Raw genomic sequence first — 12,498 nt, forward strand, 5'->3', positions numbered from 1 at the left:
TGATCAGTTTTCCGACGATCGCCGACCGTGTTCGCCGCTATCGTTGTGCTATAAGTGTAGCCTGTTTTTGTGGGCACAGGTTCGCCCAATAAAAGCTAGTTTTGTATCCCACCGTATTCCTTCTTTCTTCACCGTCACTACCACGTGACAATAAGCTCTTAACAGTCTTAAGCCTTCTAGAAACTTGACAATTGTAAACCTAAAATGAAAGCCTAGAGCACAGACACTACCAATTACAACAACAAAAATTGTGATTGAATCACTGTGAATGATGAACAGTTATCAGTACTGTAAAACCTCGTTAAACTGTACCTGCTTAAACAGTAGTTTCATTTTAAAAGTAGTAAAGCCAAATTCCTGACTCAGTGCTTATTGAACATAATCCATTTTGTAACCGCATAAACCGTACCAGCTTATTGCATATGTATTGGTTAACACATAGTGTTTGCACTTCTTGTAATGCAATCACGGCAGTAGGTTGGCCAGGCAGAAGAACGAGCTTCAGAGATCAGAACATCCCCCAAGCGCAAATGCAGAGGGCACCTGGGAGGGGAAAAAGCCATATGAACATCAACATCATTTCGGCGCCGAGCCAGAGGGTGTTGTGGCTGGCTAGTGGTGGCCTGTGCTGTGGTGTCGTGCAAGCTAGGACTCGCGTCATGCTGAAGCTCAGACCAAGACCGCGTGCTCAGCATAAAAGAAATATTGGACATCATTCGTGCTATCGAACGTGGCACGAAGTCTGCGATGGCACGATAGATGGATCTACCATTTACTACGGTGTGTGAAAGTTGGGATGTAAGGAGAAGATGCTTGGTAGTGCTGCTGGAACCACGAAAAGATGTCGGCTACGAGGTTAGACTTTTCGCCATTGTTGCCTCTGTTATTGCTGAGGTGTCACCTAACGAAAGTGATGAGGATGACGCAGAAAGTGACAGCACGGGAGATTCAGGCCCGACAGTGGCAGAAGCTGCGCGTTATGTCAGCCTCAAGCGGGTGTTTGCTGAGGAAAGGGGGCTGGCGGAAAAGCTGGCTCACAACTTAAGGGAGCTTGAGGCCGCTGTCATCTCTGCTAGGCCATGGCAACATCAAACGAAAAGAACTTTTGCCGGGCGAAATGAATAAATATTGCATGTTCTTTGCCCTTTCATTGCACTCTCTCTGAGTTCCGGATTTGACAGGCAAGTGGGTGATCTCACGCCATTTCGGTTAAGCAGCACTACCATTCAGTATGTACTTTTTCCGAGCTCCGGCCCAACTATGGTTTAACAAGTTTTCACTGTATAGGAATACAGTAGCTAGTACATATTTCTTACAACCGATCATCTAAAGCAAACAAATAGAAAACAGAATAGCTTACACAGAAGGCAACCTCTGTAGAGAAAGCATGATAGAGCAGTCACGAGCTGTTAGTGCCACCAAGAATTCCCAGATCTGGAAGAAGGGCAAAAATTTTATCACATATTGATAAATTTAGTGGAGCAGCACACAAACGAAACATCAGCAATATAAAACTCTGGAAAGGCAACTATGGCTGCATTAAAAAACAATAATAAATAGAAAAACTATGACCATGCAAGTACATTTCAGCAAGAGTGAGGGCCTCAAAGACTTTGGTGTTTTGCACTACTATTACATAAGGAGAGACCCTATTCCTCAGTGTTAACCTATCTTTTTTCAATTGTTAATCAAACACAACTATTAACCTGCCATTTTGACAAAGAAATGTGCAAAGCTAATGGCAGTGCAATCAGTTTTGCTATCAGCAGGCTTTAGATTTTTATGAGATGAATAACGTAGACATGCCCTTGTTGACCACACCATATGCAACAAACGGCCAAGAACCAATAAGTGCTGCTCTCGTTTAGTATTCATTTGAACACTGATTGGTGCCATGATAAGCTGGACAAATATGCAATGCAGAGAAGCATGCTTGCAAATGAACAAATAAATCTATAAGGCAAATTTAGAGATAAGTAGTTAGTAACTGCAGATAGTCAGACCATAGAGAGGTGGAAATGCTAGTCAGTCATGTGCAGTTTCAGTGGGGGGTTGATAGTTCACAGGCCACCTTACCCAGGGCACTCCAGATTAATTTTGATCACCTGGGGTTCTTTAGCATACACTTAAATTGAAGTACATGAGCGTTTTTGCATTTTGCCCTCATCAAAACACAGCTGCCACAGCCGGGAGCGAACCCACAACCTCGAGCTCAACATTGCAACGCGTAGCCACTGGGCTACCACAATGGGTAAAATGGCAAGCTGACAGCAAGTAGTACTAGTACAGGACAATCCCGTTGACATGTGCGAAAAGTACAAGATAATGGCCATCGTGCTTTTGCTTGCAAAGAGCAACAATTGTTGCCATCTCAGGGTACATGTTGTTATTGTGTACTGTGATGGCAATTGTAATTTTAATGAGAACATACATGATATCTTCCACACTTTAAAAAATCTTACAACTTTGTAAAGCTTTGTGTCCCTTCACAAACTGAAAGGAGTACTGACATATTTTCAATGTTGTGAAAGCTGTACCCCATGCTTTGCACACATAAATGGATGACATTTAGGAGGCATGATGGTTGGATAACATATATAGTATGGAATACCATGTATTAATTGGTATGGCATGAGTATTAATTTGACACTAAAGTAGCTCCTGAGTCACTGACATTACCGTAATGCACTGACATGGAGTGAAACTTTCTGATGTCATGTAGCAATAAGGCTACATCTGATTATGTTGCTTGTAAAAAAATGAACAAGTGCACTATGCATATTACTTCTGACTTAACCCATGTGATACAGTTACAGCAATTGCAGGAACAGAACGAGCCAGTGAATCATAATCAAACTGGTAAGTAACTAATTACATGTAGTAATAAATTACTTTAATGAACGACCTTTTCTTGTAGTTTCATAACAAAAGAATTGCTTTGTTTGTTGATGAGGCAAGCTGTAACAGGCAATACAACTTTTGAGTACCTGAATTTGGCAAGAACCACAGTACAATGCGTATGGTGTGCAATTGACATTGTCTAAAGGGACGAAAACATGCACCTTAATTACCTCCTTCCTACAATCAACGTCCTGCAGCAATGCCTCCGTCACCTGAACATAGCCAGCTTGCAGATTTGCACACCTCTATAGAAAGTGCTCTTAAGCGGCCTTCACACGTGGTAGAAGCTGCTGCTGCTCATTTATTTTTTGCTAAGAGCACTCTATGACTTCTCTGATTAGACGGAAGCTTTTGGCTGTTAAACAAACATGCTCCTGTCTGTGTGACATGCGACTCATATACACCTAATTTTGTGAGTGTAACACACAAACAGCATTTTAAGATTGCTGAATATATACAGTTATATTTTTAGTTACATTACAGATTCGGCCACATTTTAGAGGAATGTGAACATCTGCTGGTGTCCCTTCCAGTTCCTTACAGTGCCTCCTTTAAGCCGAAATGTCTAACGAGTGAAGGACGCCGGCAGTAGCTCAACCAGACGTTGGCCGGTGAATTGAACCAGCATTTCTCTGACTCAATAGTTTGGCCACTTCGAACGTGGATGCCACAAAATCGTCTATGGTGAATTTTTCACTTTCTCACTGGCCTTACCGGGAGCACCTTTCTCTGCTCTCAGCAACAATTAAGCTGTGGGCTCCACAGAGGACTAAGACATGAGCTTCACAGTATTGAGTAACCACAATCTTGTGCACTATGTGTTTGTACGTTACAATACTGCCCTTCTCTTCAGCATGCATACAGAGCGAGTTTTCTGTGTCGCTGTGATGTCTTCACCAGAAAACAAGGGGAGATGACCAATGAAGTTTTTGAAAAGCAATGGCTAATAAAAGTGTAGTGGCATGACTATCACCTCCAGAGCCAGTAAAGAAGATGGCTCAAGTGCGGGTAGCACAAGCAAAAGAACACGCTGGCGCTCAACCTGAGCACCCTCGGTACCGGCCGCTCCAGAGATCCTGCGACACCATGGCTGGCTGGCCTAAATAAACCGTGGCTACGGTGGCTACCTCTCTGTGCCACCTCACACAAAGGTAAACAATGTCAGCTACAGCGGATGCACCAATATAACCAGGCCAGCTCGTTTTATTTAGTGTATTCATGCAATTTTAATAAAGTTTATTTATTTGTTTATACATTAAAATCCCTTGATAATTTGAAAGTACTGCCACTTTTCGAAGTTTGCCGCCGCCACCTCCTCGCCTCTTCCTCGCCTCTTCCTCGCCCCTTGTGCATCCCCCCTGCGAGAAGCGGTCTTGCACCCGTTTTTCTGCACGACAATTGGTCTCCCTGCCATTGCCCTTGTAAACGCGTGGATCTTGCGTTTTGCTTGTGTTTCTCTTTTTCGTCCGCGCAATTTTTCTCCTCAGCTCAGCTGGCTTGATGCTTTAGCTCGAAGTAGCGAACGTTGTACGTTTGTTTCCTGCTCTCTGTACTAGCCCTATGCCACGCTGTTGCACATATAACTGCAGCAAGAAGACTGGAGATGGTTATGCAGCTTTTATGATACCAAAAAAAAAAGCGTTACTGCTTGCACGGGAAGCAGTGGCTGCATAACATTGGCCAAAAGAACTTTGTTTCGACAAAGAACAGTGTTGTTTGCGAGACGAGGAGTCCCTATTTCTCGTATCAAATCATCCCCTAATGCTGCAGTATTAAAATTCTTCCGGCCTACTCACCAGCGTTTTTGCTGTGGCAATTTGTACTTTGCATAATATGGGGTTGTCTTCAGTATGCTTAATATTCTGTTGGGACTCCATCACCTCTCATATTGCCAACTGTTGTTATTCAGTCAGAAATGCAGCACTATAGATTCTGCTTTCAGCTGTTAACATTTATGTGTGAAAATACAGTCTCTCGATCGCACTTTCTGTGATTGTTAGGATCCGTTGCCTGTTCTACTGAAAATTGAAATAGCGGCTTGTTGACGAGCTATCATTTTCAGCTTACGTCGATGTGTGCATCAGTCATACAATGAATGCAGACACTGAAAAAATTAGTGGCAAGTATACCCGTGGTATTGCAGGTGATGAGCGATAGCTAGTACACACTGCGTTTCTTTAAATTTTAAGGTGAAAGCCTTTAGATCTCTGTTTCAAGGTCACATTGTGAACAGAAAATGTCACATGAACCAGGAAGACCAGAAGCGACACAAAGCATGTCCTGCCGTGTATAAGACATTAATGATCAGCCAAGTTAATTTACGATTCATTAGTGATTGGATTAGGGAGGATTAAGGTTGATTACGACGTATTAAGTCGGTTTCGGGTGTTTAAAGGAGGATTAAGGTACATGAACAAGGATTAAGGTGTACTAAGGAGGATTAGGGTGGATGAAGAAGGATTAAGGTCGATTATGGTGGATTCAGGTGTATTAGGGTTGATTAAGGTGAATTAAGACCAACTAAGGTGGATTATGGTAGATTAAGGTGCATTAGGATTGGTAGAGGTGAAGTAAGGTGAATTACAGTGGGCTTTACAAGGCATACTAAGGAGGATTAGGGTATTGCCTTAGGGTGTCCTCAGGGTATTGCCTTAGGAGATTGGGGTATTGCCTTGGGTGTCCTTAGGTATTGCTTAAGACGCGAATGTGTCTCTTAGGCAATACCTAAGGACATCTTGGATTTTTGCAATTTGCTTTGAACTGCATTTCCAGACTCGCATGAGTGGGCCACGATTATTGTTTGGTTTTCTCACGGATACAGGAAATATGCTGGGAGTGTTCACATGATCATGCGCGCTTGCTGTTGATATCGATATCTAGGCAGAGGCCGGAAATATTTGCTTTAATAGCGGATGTTTTAAAACCTATGTTTTACTATATGTTTTACTATATTTTGATATTTTCTATACCTCACAACACGACCTTGAAACAAATCTAAGGTTCTCGCTTAATAAGCCACATGCAGAATGTGCCACAAGCAATACTAGATCAGACACACAAAGTAAAGCATCTCATCATGTGGCAGGAAAATTCTGGAATATAGAACTTGCCTCAAAGCTCCTTTTACATCAGTATACCCCGTTTATATGGCTTTCATAAAAAACCAACCTCCTCATAAATGTTGCCTTTAGCATTATCGATACTGTTATCAGTATTTCTCAAAACTTTCAACACCACTGGGGCGTGCAACTGGCTCAAAATAACGTGCCTCCATAGAATGTTGCGGCTCATCCGCGGGAGCCCAGGAGAAGAAGTGTGCCATGCGCAGAGCGCACGGCTGGCAGGCATAGAGAATCAAGGAGGAAAGTGTGGCGGGGGAGAGAGTGTCGCTACTTTCAAATTATTAAGGGACATTATTATACGTGTACCGACAGCGCGCTCTAGGGGCATTTTTGTAGGGGGATTTACTATACAAACAAACAATTTACTATACAAACAATGTTTTAAAACCACCTTTCTGCAGTTTTGTTCTGTGGGGAAACTTTTTCCATTGATTTAACACGAGCCAAAATCATTGAATCAATGTGCTTTGATTATGAAGGTTGAGAAATCAATCATGATTGTGGTCATGATGTAGTAATGCAAAGAATATTCTGCAGGCAATAATGTTTAGCACTGCAATGTATTTCACCCTAATCCCCCTTTATCGACCTTAATCTCCTCAATCCACTATAATTCTCCTTCATCCACCTTAATGCTCCTTAATGCACCTTCATCCACCCTCATTGACCTTAATCCACCTTAGTACAATCACTTATCATTAATTAATTTTGCTAATCAGTAATTTCTTATACGCAGCTGGACATGCTTTGGTTCGCTTCCGGCCTTCCTTGGGTCACGTGATATTTTCTATACCTCACAACACGACCTTGAAACAAATCTAAGGTTCTCGCTTAATAAGCCACATGCAGAATGTGCCACAAGCAATACTAGATCAGACACACAAAGTAAAGCATCTCATCATGTGGCAGAAAAATTCTGGAATATAGAACTTGCCTCAAAGCTCCTTTTACATCGGTATACCCCGTTTATATGGCTTTCATAAAAAACCAACCTCCTCATAAATGTTGCCTTTAGCATTATCGATACTGTTATCAGTATTTCTCAAAACTTTCAACACCACTGGGGCGTGCAACTGGCTCAAAATAACGTGCCTCCATAGAATGTTGCGGCTCATCCGCGGGAGCCCAGGAGAAGAAGTGTGCCATGCGCAGAGCGCACGGCAGGCAGGCATAGAGAATCAAGGAGGAAAGTGTGGCGGGGGAGAGAGTGTCGCTACTTTCAAATTATTAAGGGACATTATTATACGTGTACCGACAGCGCGCTCTAGGGGCATTTTTGTAGGGGGATTTACTATACAAACAAAAAAGAAATCATAATATAAGAAATCGTAAAATACATTATGCAAGTTGGGAGGAAAGTAATGTAAAAGTATATGAATAGGAATTTTTGACAATCCTTGATTTACCTTCATGGGGCAGCAATTGGTCACTGTAATCAGTACTATATTTTTCTGTATGTGCACAATTGTGATCACGATGTCATGATGCATCCACTTGATGTATCCATGAGTACCAAAAGCAAAACTGCTTCATAGAAACAAGTATAGCATTACAGTAAATTATCTAGGCTGCTCCAATGCTTGCCAGTGTTTCTTTCTAAGGTTTAGAGAGCTTAAATCTTAACTTAGGTGCAAGAAAAAAGAAGACAAGTGTAAATGTAATGTCAGCACTCATATAAAAAATTAAGAGACAGAAATCTGTATTTTCACTCACATCTTTATAAGAGACAAAGCGTTAGCAGCAGCCTGAACAGTGGAAAGAGTCACGAATACCTTGCGGCAGGCGAACGTATGGTCAGTCTCGTAGTTCTGGCGTTCGTGGCAGCCCACAGCCTTGGGCAGAGAGGGAGCAGGGTATCCATCCTTCAGGTACTCAAGCCTAGGCGAAAGCGACAAGAAACAAAAGATAAATCAGAGTAGTCGCATTGGCTTCATTCAATCATGCCAAGAAAATGGCCTGAAAACCAAGGCCTTTTCAACAAGGAACCTACAGTGGCGGTTTCTCTCCAGCGCAATGGAGAGTGTCCTTGAGACTGAGGTACAGGGGATAGGCCGTAGAGACGTCGATGGATCCCAGGCGCTGAGCCCGCAGCACTAGGTCCAAAATGCACCCGTGAGGAAGCCGGTGGTCCGCTTTCATTCCTGAAAACAAGGGGTCAGAAGCAGAGCCACAAGTGATGAAACACTCCGTGTGAGATAAAGAGACACCAGAGGCATTCACGCTTTCAAGTATTGCCACGCGAGGATAATTTTCCTTTGCCACTTTCCTGTTTTCAGTGCGCTAAAGTTGAACCCGACTATATCACACCCGCTTACGTCGAATTATTCTATATATCGAACAATTTCTGGACACGGTATAGTTACAATGAGTATATATAGCAAAAATTATGCTTACATCGAACAAAAATAGCAGCGACTCCCAATATATTGAACGTCAAGCGGCGGAATAGTGCCCCCAGAAGTTTGCTTTCCCATGCGGTGGTGGGGAAACCTGGCAGTGCGGCTCCATCCAATCGCTCTCCCTACCGTGACCGCGCTACCTCGGACGAGCCATCGACAACCCCCCAGCAAAAAAATGATCCTGGCTCGCCTGCAGCGCTTGCTCAAACAGCCAATCAGAGGGTGCCCTCGTCGTGCAAGATGGCGAAAGTGCGAGTTGTCTCGCTGCTTTTCTGGTTCATTTTGTGCGCGCCTTGTGGGCCTTCTCCTGCAGTGTTGCCGTGATGAAGCGGCAGAATTCGCCTTTTGTCGTGAAGCTTGAAATCATAAATCGGATTGAACGCGGTGAGAAGTTGGATGTCCCCGCAGCGTGCAAGATTCTGAGGAGCACTCTCAGCACGATGTTGAAGAATACGGGGGAGATTGGGGCTAAAGCAGCCAAACTTGCGACCCGGTGCACGTGGCGCCCGACGAATACGCACGGCTGTGTACAAGTGGTCTATCCGAAATTGCTTCAGCCATGCCGGCTTGCACGTGCTTGGTGATGATTGTAAATTTTGATGAATGCGACGAAGCAGTTGCCGGTGTTGCCAAAGTTTGGAGCGAGCTCTCAGAATTTCTGGAAGCTGTTGACGAATCAACGGTGGACGAGTTTGTGAGTGCAAATGATGGTGTTGCGACCACGGGAGAGCCCGAAAATGAAGACTACATTGCCGACATCGTACCAAGCACAAGTGAAAGTGGGCAGAATGAGGAAAGCAACATTGGTCCTCTGCCCGTATCCTCCGAAGTGATTGGTGTGCTTGCACTAGTCCAGTGCTTCTGCGCGCATGCGGAAAATTGCGGCCTAAGCTGATCCGACTTCTTAGACAATGTGGAGAAGTGCGTGCACCGCATGCAGCGAAATTGCCCAAGCATAAGAAAATACAGGGCTATTTCATGGGAAACAGCTAGTTTCATCAATAAAGTGATTTTATATATGGTATGTGCTTTTATGACATCCAATTATTTAGCAGGCTTATATCCAATTATGCTCTATATTGAACTGATAGACGTTTTTTTGCGAGTCCGATATAGCCGGGTTCGACTGTATCATTGTTATCTTGTTGTTGTTCTTGCATGTGATGCATTTGCATCACTGGATCACTGCTGATGATCGGTGAGGCCTAACGCCCCAAACCAAGAACGTGCCACGAGAGACTTTGCAGCGGAAGGGCTCTAGATTAATTCTTTGTGAACACACTACAAAAAATGTTTTTCTTGCCGAGTTTCACTTTAGTACAGAGTTTTTGGCTAAATGTCTTCAGCCAATGCTGAATAATAGGCAGGAAGCATCATTTGTTAAATTAGAGGGGGAACAGAGGGTAAGGAAGAAGATGATAGGCGCACGACTTGCTTCCTTTTGAAAGCACAGTCAGAGGAGATATACCAACGCAAGATCACCAGCTGTAGTGGTATAACACCGGCAATGTAAAGACATGAACTGTCTGTGCAAGCTGCACACAAAGCCATAGGTGGCTTAGGGTCTTAATGCCTACTTTCAATGTTCTGCCTAATGATGCCCACCTGTTGCTGGGGAAGCTTCCGCAAAGTTTCTTCAATATTCTAATTCTCTGTTTTTTGCAAATTTCAACAACAACAATAAAAAAACAAAGCCAGGAATCGAACTATTCAATGGGTGACACGCTACTGCTGACATGCTATTGCCACTAAACCACTGTGGAGAGTGTCAGATAACTTTTATGTCACGAGTGTTGCAAAAGCACAGCCAGTTGAACGCCAGAAAGACAAGCCATGACTAAAAAGAAAGACACGACTAAAGCGTAAGTTACGGAATTTTGTTGCAGTAAAATTTCAGCTAGAACCTTTGAAGGGGGAATGCTCTCTATACCTATGACACTAGGCAGTCTTCTAGGCTCTGAGATGGCTAACTTCAAGTAGGTCACTACTTCAAATGCTTATGCCCACAGACGCCTTGAAAAGGCTGCCGACTGATGAGAGCACTTCCATAAACTTGTGAAAACAAAATTACGTCCTGAGAGTGACCTTGCATCAAAATCAAGAGAGAAGACTTGCGTTACACAAAAGCATAAATTGATCCACTCACTAGTAGTGCAAGTGCACGGGTGTGAAGACGGGCACGACTGTGGCTTGATGACATCACCGATGCCACTGGTTGCACTGAATGCCACAGTTTCAGGATACGAGTGCCGCAGGATTTTCGCGACCAGGTGGCACAGGTTGTCTTCTCGACTAGAGAAGAAACGTAAAAACTTCAGAAACAGCTAAAAAAAAAACACTATAAGCTGCAATCACATATATGTCAGCCAATAATTCAAACCACAAACAAACACAACAACACTAAGCAACAGTGTCCTCACCAGAAATCTACGAAATCGGTTGCACACAAAGTATAACAGCACACTCTTGCATCTAAGCCTAGTGAAATTAAACCAAAAAAATGCTGACACAATATTATAATATAGCATTAACTCATACTGACAGCAGCTTATTGTTGCCTGCTGTGACTATTAAAAATTAAATGGAGAGCTCAACAGAAAGTAGTGGGCACATGCGAAACAGAAATGTGTGCAGCCGACAGGTTGACTTTGCAACCTGATTTTGAAGTAATGTAGTGCAGATCTCACCACCCTCCAGGCAACAACTCACCTGACTAGACCTGATTCGAGGAAGAAATCCTTTAGCGTGACTTCTAGGTTGGTTCTTAATTCTTCGCTAAATATAAGTTCTTTGTTCTGCAAGAGACCATGCAAGCGAGAGAATTATGAATGGGAATTGGAAATCGTCAAACTAAATGCGACTCCTAGTTCAAACCAGGGCCAGCAACAATTCCACGTGCAAATGCAAAAATGCAACAGTTCTACGATTAAAAAAATTCTTGCACTTTATCAGTGAGCCAAGCTCCCCTCCGCATATATCACCATGATCGACAGGTTATGAATGGTGAAGGATAAAAAATTAATAGAATCGATCAAAATAAATTGCTGCAATATACTGGCCCAGGGCATTACAACTGGCACTCTTGAATTTCTGCGTGACTGTGAGGAGATATGCATATCAAACTTAATTGGAAGATGGGCCCAATCAAACTTACCTTAAAAATCCTGAGATTATTTTGTGGGTGATAGAGAAGCTCTCTTAGAGCATTTTTCATTCGCCTAGGACACCTGTAAATTAAAAAAAAATCATAAATACCACAAAATTAACACAGTTCAGAAAGCATAAAAACAATTTCTGTACTTGTGCCATCGTATGACTAATGTAATGTGTTTTCGCTTCTTAATGCTAGGTTTCATTTAGAAACCTGGCTTAAATAAATGAAAAAGAAAGATAAGAAAAAGATCAATGATGCCATAACCAGTGGCATGAACTTATTAATTATCTAAAAAATATGACAGCGCGAGAACATTCAGTAAGTATTCACATGTACAGGATAATGCCTCTAAGCAATATTAGCATTTTTAAATACGAAGCACAATTCCAATGGATGAGAAGTTAGCTGCTGTTGAGAGACAAGAAGAAGAAAAACAAAAACTTACCCACTGAACAGATCCAGAGGACAGTACGTGCTGAGTGATGATATCCGCCCTTTGCTGACCTGAGAGAAAATTTTGCTTTTGTTTTGCATTTTAACTGCTCTGAAAGTTTACAGGAAGACTAAAGAGAAACACAGAAGCCCTAAGTCAGTTTAGACTGATAAAGTATTCTTTCCAAAGTCTATTTTTGATATTTTTATAGTAGGAGATTCGCTACTGCAGGAGAAACTGAAGGCCAAGCTTCTATGCTTTGAAATTTGTTCCAAAGCCTGAATGCTAGTATGTCAGTGTGACATGTCATTTACATTACTTTCTTGTATTTCAATCACTGCAGCACAGTAAATGTTTTTCAAGCTTGCTAAATTCAGCCTTTGACTTCTTTAGAATGCTATAGTAGTCCTTCTCTGCCAATACAAAATTAACTAGGCCTGAGCAAACGCTGTCAAAATCTATGAGATCAGAACGGTCTGGTGCAGAAAC

The 12,498-nt window shown here is 42.6% G+C and overlaps 1 protein-coding gene across 1 annotated transcript in view; it reads right to left on the reverse strand.

Moving 5' to 3' along the window:
• Positions 1 to 12,498, reverse strand: part of Ipk1 (Inositol phosphate kinase 1) — a 38,084-nt gene that overhangs the window by 14,256 nt on the left and 11,330 nt on the right. Inside the window, exons 7-13 of the mRNA XM_075696685.1 lie at positions 12,022 to 12,080; positions 11,577 to 11,649; positions 11,132 to 11,217; positions 10,569 to 10,714; positions 8,014 to 8,164; positions 7,796 to 7,901; positions 1,361 to 1,434 (exon numbers count right to left, since the gene is read on the reverse strand). Of these exons, the coding sequence (XP_075552800.1) occupies positions 1,361 to 1,434; positions 7,796 to 7,901; positions 8,014 to 8,164; positions 10,569 to 10,714; positions 11,132 to 11,217; positions 11,577 to 11,649; positions 12,022 to 12,080 (695 nt within the window). The remainder of the gene's footprint in view (positions 1 to 1,360; positions 1,435 to 7,795; positions 7,902 to 8,013; positions 8,165 to 10,568; positions 10,715 to 11,131; positions 11,218 to 11,576; positions 11,650 to 12,021; positions 12,081 to 12,498) is intronic.

This window comes from Dermacentor variabilis, chromosome 6 (genome assembly GCF_050947875.1).
Source record: "Dermacentor variabilis isolate Ectoservices chromosome 6, ASM5094787v1, whole genome shotgun sequence".
Lineage (NCBI taxonomy): Eukaryota > Metazoa > Arthropoda > Arachnida > Ixodida > Ixodidae > Dermacentor > Dermacentor variabilis.